This window comes from Bidens hawaiensis, unplaced genomic scaffold, assembly GCF_021521415.1.
Source record: "Bidens hawaiensis isolate Kalapana, Puna unplaced genomic scaffold, B.hawaiensis_p1.1 tig00003126_1, whole genome shotgun sequence".
NCBI classification, from domain to species: domain Eukaryota; kingdom Viridiplantae; phylum Streptophyta; class Magnoliopsida; order Asterales; family Asteraceae; genus Bidens; species Bidens hawaiensis.
Genome location: NW_027491168.1, coordinates 1541669 through 1552467, shown reverse-complemented (window position 1 = coordinate 1552467; position 10799 = coordinate 1541669). Strand labels below are relative to the sequence as shown.

The window sequence follows — 10799 nt, the reverse complement described above, 5'->3', positions numbered from 1 at the left end:
TGAAATCTTTGAAAAAGACTTTGAAAAAGAATGGTTAAATTGGGTTTCGCGGTCCAGAAATGGGCTAATTTGAGAATTATACCTAATACTTCATATGGTAATATTTTTTAAAAAAATACACTATAAAAACGAACATTTTATTCTCTGTAATTTGAATATGATGTTGTTATAATATTTTTTTTAAATTTGAAAACAAATGACATGTTACATGATTGTCGGTTATATGTTTTCAGCTGCATCGTGCTGGCATTCTCTAGTTCAGCATACATACACACTCATACATATGTATGTATGTATGTATCTCTATATATAAACTCTGTCGCTCTCTCCCCCTCTAGTGTTCTCTCTCTGGTGTGTGAGAGAGAGAGAGATTTGAAGCTAGGAAGTATGCAAAGCTCATGGGATGAAGAACTCCCAGATTGTTGCTACGAACAGAAGCAACCAAGCTTGATCAAACCCTGTAGTCCCACCCCAAATCACATACTTTATCTCTCCAATCTTGATGATCAAAAGTTCCTTAGATTCTCAATCAAATATCTTTATCTTTTTCAAAAGTGTGTGCCCATCAATCTCCTGAAACATTCTCTCTCTAGGGTTCTTGTTGATTACTATCCATTAGCAGGGAGACTAAAAAACCTGCAATCATGTCATGATGATGATACTAACAATAACAATAATGATGATAAGCTTCAGGTTGACTGTAACGGTGAAGGTGCTGTGTTTGCGGAAGCATTCATGGATATAAGTGCTCAAGAGTTTCTTCAGGTTTCCAAGAAACCATGTAAGTCATGGAGAAAACTGCTTTTTAAGGTTGATGCTCCTACTTTTGTAGATGCTCCTCCTCTTGTTGTTCAAGTAAGTTCCCTTTTATTTCCGGTAATATTAAGAATTATGAAATATCATAACTCAAATCTGTGAAAATATTTTTATTAAACTTCATTTCAATTTAAGTTTTATACAAGAAGAACATTAAAAGTTAAAATTTTCTTTTGATTTATGTAGTTTTGGGAATTCAAAAGGAATTTCGTTAAAATCCTTGATTATTCTTTAACAGCCAACTGGTCATCTCAACCAACTTTACAGACCACCATAACACCGAAACACCTCAAACACCAAGTTTCACAAGATTACACATTAAAACCACACCAAGACTTTCATGATAGGGTAGGTCACCTTGATCGATTCTTCATTGTTTACTGAATAATATTGGATATAACTTATATTATTATATAATTTTAATTATTATAATTCTTATTATATATTTAAAACTGGTATTAGATACTTAAGCCACATGCTGTTCATAAGAAAAAAACATATTTAAGCCACAATATAATAATTATTATTATATATTTAAAACTGGTATTGCATATTTAAGCCACATGCTGTTCAGAAAAAAATATATATATTAATTAAGCCACAATAAAGTAACAATTGATAAACTTCTATACAGCTTTTTTCATAGTGGACACGTAGTACATAAATATATATTCCTTTTGTTGTATTACGAAAATTTTGTACATTTTCGTTTTTTTTTTAGTATCTGTTACGGAATTTGAGATCTTCGATCAATAAAGGCAATGGGATTGTTTTTAAATTAACTCGACTGGTAATATCATTAAACAAATCATTTTTAATCATATTTGCTCTTTTATGATAACGAAAAAGAAAACACATTCGTATATACGTGCGAGAAAAGCGGACGATCGCACGAACCCACTGTCGTTATTCTTTTTGCAAAATGTTCTTTTTACTGCATTGATCAATATTTTCATTTGCATTTTACAACTAGATTCCTATTACTTTTTTTCACAAATAATATATATTTTATTTTTGGTTTTTTGAACGTCCAAACAAAATTATCATTAAACACCGAAACACGACCAGCAAGAAGCTGGAACTACACCCACCGAAAAATAAAATGCCTTAATCAAACAAAAGAAGGATTACAACTTGAACATATTTAGCCAATTCTTCCTAGTAAAAGTCTTCGTCTTTGATCTATTCTTCACCCAATTATATCCGTGACATTTTGTTTCCTCCACCAATCTATATAACCGGTTTTCGAATACCAACTCATTCCTTGCCTTCCACAAGCATCAATAGACACCAAAATAATCGCATGGAGCTTCTTTGCCTTCTTTTTTGGAAACTTAGAATATTTGTGTAGGTCCAAATTATCACGTAAGCATAAAACAAAGAAGTTCAGCAACTTACACCATTGCGAAATGATCTGCCCAAGTTTTGGGCCAACCCACATGAGACGAACAGATGTTTAGCCGACTCGTCCATCTCTCCGCAAATTCGGCACAAAAATAATTTGACCATCCACGTTTAGCTGCCAAAGCAACTTGGGTAGGCAGCCTCTTCAATTCCGCCCACCAAACAACAAAACACACTTTAAATGGAACCCAAATATTCTACAATAATAAAATAAACTTTTATTTCTACCTTTTCTTAATTTCCTTGAAGAAAGTTTGTTCTATCATTGTTATTTTTAGTTTTATAATTATCCTAATTTTGGTTCGTATAATTTTCATACTCAATTTAAACAAAACACGTAGACACAAACATATCTTCATATTTGTAAACTGTGTTGTTAGTACACGACGTGTAGAAAGCGATTAAGATGCGGCATCCATTTTAGGACGCGAGAAAAAAAAACCAATCATAGATCATAGTATGCACAATGTTAAGTAATTACATACAAAATATTACACAACGCATATAAATAGTTACGCAAAATATTACACATTGCATATAAATAATTAGGATTAATTCCATATATAACATTGCAAACACTGACAATATCATATATACCCAATCAAAATTTAAAATCTGTACTACAAAATAAATAAAGGTTTAACAATGTCACATAACATCACACAAGATAACTTCTTATAAAATTTCCCACCGCTCTCTCTTATTAAATATATTTCTCTTTCTTATTAATAGTTTATATTTAATTTTTTTTCTTTTTAATCTATTATTTTTATTTTTAATTAATAATTATTTTTTGATTTAAAAAATTTAATACCAACATAAATATATTATATAGTTTTATATGAATATTTTGTATTAGTTGTTACTTTTAAGCTTTTTATAAGTAACAATTATTCACCTTACTTAGATAAAATAATTAATTTCAGAGAAAGAAATTTTCACTTTATGTTTGTTTTGCAATAAAGATTAACAAAAACTAAGGTCAATCACTATAAATGGTTGATTTGCTTTTGAGACAACCTGTTTTAACGCATGATAAGTTATGTATTTTAATATCTAAAGTTGAAAGCAAAAACAAAACAAAACTACTAATTTTGATATGGATGTTAAAATTACAAATATTATATAAAAAATGTTTAGAAATTTATGAATTTTCAACAACTTTGTATTTTCATAAAGTGTAATGTGTAATTTATTCTGTCATATATTATATATTTATATCTTTTGAATATATTTTTGTATTCACATTGAGTTATTATTTAAGTAAATTTATTTATTATAACCTGTATTCTACATGAATCTTAATGCCATATGTTATTACACATGAGTGGTTCTTATAAAATTTTTCCACCTCTCTCATATTAAATGTATATATTTTTCTTTTTTCTTATGAATAGTTTCATATTTTATTCTTTTTTCTATTTGATCTATTATTTTATCTTTTTAATAATTATTTTCTAGTTTAAAAATTTAATACCAACATAAATATATAATTTACTTTTATAAAAATATATTGTATTAGTTATTAATATTAAGCTTTTATAAGTAACGAATTTTCACTTTTATTTATATAAAGTAATTAATTTCAAATATTAAAGAAAGAAATTTTCACTTAATGTTTGTTTTGCAATGGAAATTAATAAAAACTAAAGCTAATCGCTATAGATAGTTTGTTTGTTTTTAAGGCAATCAAATTTAACACATGGCCAGTTATGTTTCCATTATCTAGAGATGAAACCGAAAACAAAATAAAACTACTAATTTTAATATGAAAGATAAAATTACTAATTTTAATATGAAAGATGATTATTCACAGTCTATAAAAAATTTCACCCAATATTACGTAAAAACAATTAGTTATGCAACGTATATAAATAATTACATAATGTGCTTATAATTATGCACAATTACGTATATAAAAATACGAACAGTTCATTGGTTTTTTTTTCTTTTTAAGAAGTGGGTCAATTTATAGAAAAAAAACCTATATATAGCAAGTTTATCATGAAATTAAAGATAATCAAATTCTTGATACATGGCATAATTTAAAGAAAATAAAATAGATAAAGAATTATTTGAGTTTATAATTGTGGAAATAGATTACATATTCCTACTTTTAATTTTCCAAACTTTTGTAAATCTTTGTTATTTAGGATTTCACACCACTCGAATAGAAAATTACGATAAAAGGGCATTAATGGTAGTGCTAGAAATAGTGTCCCGTTTTAGGTGATGAGGGCTTAAGTCCGAATATGAGTAAATTGTGATTAGCATTAGGTTTATGGGCATGTGAGTTTGTTGTTAAAAAAAAGGTCCTGATTACATGCTATATTTTGTGGGTTTGTGTGTATATATATATGTAGGGTTGGTATTATTTCAGAACTTCAAAAAAGTAGAGAACTTTTAGGATTTCATAACAACCAAACATTTTTAATTTTTTTTTATATATTAACGATGTTTGAAGACTAGTTTACCATATTTTATATATAAACTATTTTACATATATAAGTAATAAGTTTACATATATATGTAAAATTTAGGTAATAATAACTTTACATATATGTAAAAAAAATAGATATGTTTAAAATCTAATTTTTATAATTGTAATCGTAAATTTAGATATAAAAAGTGATAAAACTACACTCAAATAACATTAACATACATCTATTTTTATAAAAAAAGTTAGTTATTAAGAGTTTCTTTAAGTTTTTAAATAATTTAAGAATATGTGTGTGTGTGTGTGTAAAGGATCTGATATATTAATCATTTATTGTACAATAGGTACGCGACACTGTAGAAAGTTGATTTCGGAAACTCTAAATCAAAATTACACTTATCTACCCGTCCCTCTCCCTTAATCCATCTCCACCACCACCGATCCATGACTCGCCGGCATCAACACATCTCCTTCACCATCACTGAAGTCGACAACGAGGGTCAGGCAACTCGCCGGAAAAACACAAGCGCCGCTCCCGTTGTTTCACAAATTTTGTTTAGCTTTTGATAAGAATTGAAATTGAATTGAAGCCGGTTAATATTGAAATCAATTTAGTTAATCATCAAGTTAAAGATTCAGTCGATCAATTTTGAGTTTTGAGTGATGTTTTTAACATTGAATGTATCAGGATTTAAGTCTAAAACGTTTTAGGTTTAACCTTGAATGTATCAGGATTTAAGCCTGAACTTTTTAGACTTTTATTCGGAACTTCTTAGCTTTTTTTTATGAACTTTTCTTGTTTAGAACTTCTTAAACTTTTGTTCTGAACTTCTAAGCTTTTTCTTTCTGAACTTTTTTGTTCTGAATTTCTTAAATTTTTGTTATGAACGCTTTAAGTTTTGTTTCTAAAAGTTTCAGTTTTGTTCAGAATGTTTAAACATAATATTTTGAACTATAATAGGAGCTCAATTGAGTGTATTATTCTGTAATTTCATAGTCAACTAATGATTCTAAAGCCTCTTACATATCAATTCGATTGATTAAATCATCAATTTTTTATAAATTTGAAGATTAAGCGCTTAACTTCTTTTGTTGGTATCTAATTCAATAACTGATTGAAAGGAGTAAAGTTAATTGCTTAAATTAGTATAATAAGATGAAAAATTGAATAAAAAATTGCAATTGTTTGTTTAATTGTAAAAAATTGACCGATTGTGGTTTGAGGTCTTATTTCTAGGTAACGAACATTTTTAGGGTTAGATAACTCAATTTTGTTTGATATCGGCTTGCAAATTAGTTTGATATGGGTCGCCGTTTGAATTATATTGATATGGATAGATGCTCGATGAAATCAGCTGATGAATTAGATCGTAGAATTAGATTTAGGTTATTTATGATTATGCTACTGTGCGAAATTGAAATCGACGTTCTAAAAACTGGCGTACCTAATGTATGATAACTGATTATTGTACAATAACCCCCCTATATATATGTGTGTGTGTGTGTGTGTGTTTATTTCGTTTAACTTGTAATTGTACCTTTGTGCCATTGTGTAAGTGACCTTAAATTCTAATTAAGGACGAGGTTGGCTAGTTTTGTATATTCTTTAACTCTTTGGGGGTGGCCCGAAGTCCTAACCAATTGGGTGATCAGAGTTCAGAAGTTTAGTCGGTTCTAACATACACTTTTCCTTATTATTGATAGATTCTCAAAAGATAACACAAATGATAATACGCGCACGGAAAATTTGATCTTTGAACATTTGTCTTTTCACATTCTCCCATAAATAAATCATGCACGTGCTCGTGCATGGCTACGGATTTACCCAATGACACCTCAAAGTGGTTGGCTTTACTTTGGACTTGGCTAAAAGGACGAACGACAAACATTTTAACCTATCACAAGCAAACATTTATTTTTCATTGAAAAGTGTGTCGTTATCCCTTAGCATTTAGAAATAATCCCTCTTGGTTGATCAATAATCTATAGCGTTCCGATTTCAAACTTCTAGTAACCGCCCACGTGGAACACCCACTTAACAATCCCCGAATTATGATCTTGCATACTTAGTATGCGACGCTTTTTGTTTGGCCCGTTACCCTTTTGGCAAGGATGCCTCTAATATCTCAGTAAGCTAGACTTATGGGCCCACTTAGTAGGTTCTTCAAGGATGTTACCCTATTCCATCGTCCTTAATAAGGTTTGCCATTTCAAAAGGTGTGGGTTCAAGTCCCGTAGTTTTCATGTAATTTAAGATCATATTCATCTAAATCATATTTACTTTTTGAAGAACAAATTTTTCCATCTAAAATCTCTCTAACTTTGCATTTACAAGAACTTAAACCCATCATCTCATTCATAAAGAGACAAACACCATACTAGTATCCACATCAACTTGCCTAATTTCCCACTCAGGGAAGTACGCAAAAATAAATGTTGTATGAAGAGAGTTTGACTAAACTAAAATTTTAATTATAATAAACAGCCTCACTATACAAAAACCATTGCAAAATAATTACCCTAGATCATGACCGATCGATAGTTCCACCAGGATGTGTTCTTTTAATAAACACTCATTTACAACCAATTATATCTACTTAGACAGGAAGAGAACCAACTCAAGAACTATTGATAAAAAAACACAAACGAGCACACAATATCAACAATATCAGGATACATCTTATAGCAAGCATTTTGGGAAGGAGAAGAAACATTAAAACAAGAAAATTTTAAGAAATGCAAAGAAAATGCAGCAAGTGAAATGGGATTCAAAAAAATAATACAACAACGTACATGACAACAATTGAATCGTAAAGATGATTAATGAATATGACATGACGACATGTATACATTTAAAGTGAAAGGATTAAAGTAAATATATTACTCACGAGCATAATCCAAGAAAAGTTGAAACTAAATCTCAAAACGAAGGTCTGGAGGCCAAAGATAACCATATTGGATAGAAAAGGAACTTGGCATGATCAGTCCCTAGAGGTGTTTGTTACACCATAGGCAAATCCAGGATGAATATAAGAGGACGGGATTGTAATATGTTAAGTAAATCCAACATTAACTGTTGATATAAGAGATCGGTTTATTTCGATCTCAAGTATCATCAACACGTTTTTTTGGCATTAGTGGTTGTGAATGAGATGAAAGCTCCACAACTAAGTGGGTTCCGGTGGTTGTAATCAAAATAGGTTGGACGACCTCAGGAAATAATTAACAAGAAATCTGTTATCATGAGAAAATAGACATTATTGATTATTATTAATTAAATTATTCTTGGTGGTACATAAAATGCATATGTATATGAATTTGTTTTTGTCTTAAACCATTATAGGTGACGAAACTCCGTTGTGGAGGAATGATGATATGCACGGCCATCAACCACTGTTTATGTGATGGCATTGGTACATCTCAGTTCCTACATGCTTGGGCTCATTTTACCACCAAACCAACTTCAAATTTACCAATAACACCATTCCATTCTCGCCATGTGTTTAAGCCAAGGTCTCCCTCTTCACATTTATCATTAATAGTTCATCCCGCATTTACCAAAAGTGTTGATAACCCTACCACCGGATATAATAGCTTGTCACTTAGCCAGTATTTACACTCTCAGCCACTCGTTCCCGTGTCATTAACCTACACAGCTGCAAATATAGTTTCCCTCAAAAGCCAATGTGTGCCATCAATAAAATGCACCACTTTTGAGGTGTTAGCATCTCATACATGGCGTTCATGGGCCAAGTCACTAGATCTTGAACTAACACTTGAGGTGAAGCTCCTATTTTCGATGAACATTCGAAATAAAATCAATCCAGAAATTCCAAAAGGATATTATGCCAACGGATTTGTGTTGGCGTGTGCGAAAACAAATGCAAAAGAGTTGATTGATGATAATCTGCACCATGTAGTGAAACTAATCCAGGAGGCTAAGTCATCCCTCACGGAGGATCGCGTGAGTGGAATCTTATCGTTATTGGGGGATAGAAATGTAAGAACCGATCTTGCTACAAGTTTAGTTATATCGCAATGGTCTAAACTTGGACTAGAGAGCTTAGATTTTGGAGAAGGAATGCCTTTGCATATGGGTCCTCTTACTAGTGACATTTATTGCCTATTTTTGCCCGTTGTAGGTGATTCTAACGCCATTCAGGTGCTTGTATCGTTACCCGAAAGTGTCGTTAGCAAATTCGAGTATCACATGAATAAGTTTCTTGATTCGAATAATGTAGTAGTAGCAACTAATAATGGTGAGAAAGGTGACTTTGCATAATTTGTGTTAGTTTTACAGAGGGTGTGATATTATTAGATAAACTGATTGTAACATGCCACTTATTAGAATTGGTCCCATATTTTTTGGGTGGTTCTACCAAAATTCAAGGATCCTTTCCATGTGGCCAGAGTGAAATGATTGACATTTATATAATGGATATGTTTCAAAGTTTCATTACTCCCCTTTGAAGTTTTTTTTGTTTTTTTTTCTTTTTTTAAACACCTAGAAATAGAGGTGACAATATGAATAGGTTAGGTTGAATTTGGATGATAGGTTAGAATGAGTTTGGGTCAGGATAGGTATGCGTTAGGATGGTTTTTTAAAATAAAGGGTTATGATTGGTATGAGTCAAGATGGGTAAAGTTAACTCATTTTGACCCAAGTAAAGGTTAAAATACAAAGGGTTTCAAAAGCCACTCCAAAAAAAATTCAAAAAAGTTGGTAAAAAAAACTCAAAATAAAAATAAAAAACACAAAATGTAAAGTAACTAAAATATTTCCTCCGTCGTCCTCATTCATTAAAAAAAAAAACTAGGTTTTCTATCGGTTCAGGATCGATTTTTTTGGTTCAGTTTTATTTTTTTTTCCATTTCAGTCAGCTTCAGTATCTTTTTGGTTTCAATGATTTCGGTTTCGATTTCTCGGTTTTGTTGGTTTTGTTTGAAATAAAATTGGATGAAGCTAGGTTTAGTTCATTCTAACCCATAAGCAAACCCATTTTAACTTATAACTAAAAGTCTAGCATTTTTCTAACTCATCTTGACTTTCTTACAAAATTCTTTTAATTCATCCACACTCACTTCAATTTTAAAAGCTATTCATATTAATCCAAAACAACCCAGGGTTTGTTTTTTCCACCACCCCCTACCTACAAACACTTCAAATCTCAATCGTTTTACTTCTTGTTTTCTTAAATTATAATAAAACTTTTACCGGCATTTAGCATAATAAATACTATTAACAAAATAAAATCAACTTTTACCAAACAGAGCAAGCATGGAATTAGTAATAGGATTTCACTTTACTAACTATTATTATTATGGGGTCACTCCAACTTTCGGCACTAAAATTTCTAAAAAGTAATGGGGTCACGTAAGCGATTTCTAAAATCTTAATATCCTACGGAATTTTTAAATTATCATATATTTGAAAATAAGTTGGTTAAATTGTTTTCTCTCTTTTTTTATTGAATAAAATGATCCAAATACAATAAGTGGGTAAACGGGTAACAAGCTGCACCGTCACCTCCTTTTGAATGACAAACCCGATCCTAGTGAAAACAAAATTATAGTTCTTTGGTGCTAATAATTTACTGTGCACAACCCGTTGAACTTTTTCAAAAACCTAATAGCTTCGGGGACAAGAGATCCTTGCATCAAAAGCAAAAGGAATGAAGACGTGTTGATTTTCGGCACATGCTTTCTCATGCTTAGCAATTTTTTGAGATTTTGCCTTCAACATAGTCCGTCTAACAACAAACCCAGCATCCTTAAGCCCGACTTTTTTAAACAAAAATTTAAGTGAAATTTTTTATGAAAATAGTTTGCACTTGTTTAAAAAAAGTGGAGTACTTACCATATGATAAGTTGTTTAACACACAAAAGGTACTTGTAACCAGCAAGACTGCGCTTTCACATACCAGTAGGTAAACGATAAATTACGTATCTAGTAAAAGCTGGCGAAGAAACCAAGGTGTTGTATCAGAACCACCAGGTCTCTTGTAATTATTATTCTTTGACAGACTTTGTGACATATCTGGTGGTAATAGACTAATAGATGTGAACAAGTAATCCACTACCAGGCAACTTTATAGACCAACATGAGAATATATTATTGTCAAGCCACCAAATCAAATTTTCC

At 30.8% G+C, this 10799-nt stretch overlaps 1 protein-coding gene across 1 annotated transcript; it reads left to right on the top strand.

Annotated features, from left to right (window-relative positions):
- Nucleotides 1-304: 304 nt before the first annotated feature.
- LOC143622361 (alcohol acyltransferase 9-like) lies at nt 305-8939 on the top strand. The gene is made up of 2 exons (XM_077093539.1): nt 305-855; nt 8001-8939. Exons 1-2 carry the CDS (start codon nt 388-390, stop codon nt 8937-8939), a joined length of 1407 nt encoding a protein of 468 aa, XP_076949654.1. The 5' UTR covers nt 305-387.
- Nucleotides 8940-10799: the final 1860 nt, after the last annotated feature.

Coding starts and splice junctions, on each gene's coding strand:
- LOC143622361 (XM_077093539.1), top strand. CDS start 388: ATGCAAAGCTCATGGGATGAAGAACTCCCAGATTGTTGCTACGAACAG. Junction 856..8,000: donor CTCCTCCTCTTGTTGTTCAA/GTAAGTTCCCTT, acceptor AAACCATTATAG/GTGACGAAACTCCGTTGTGG.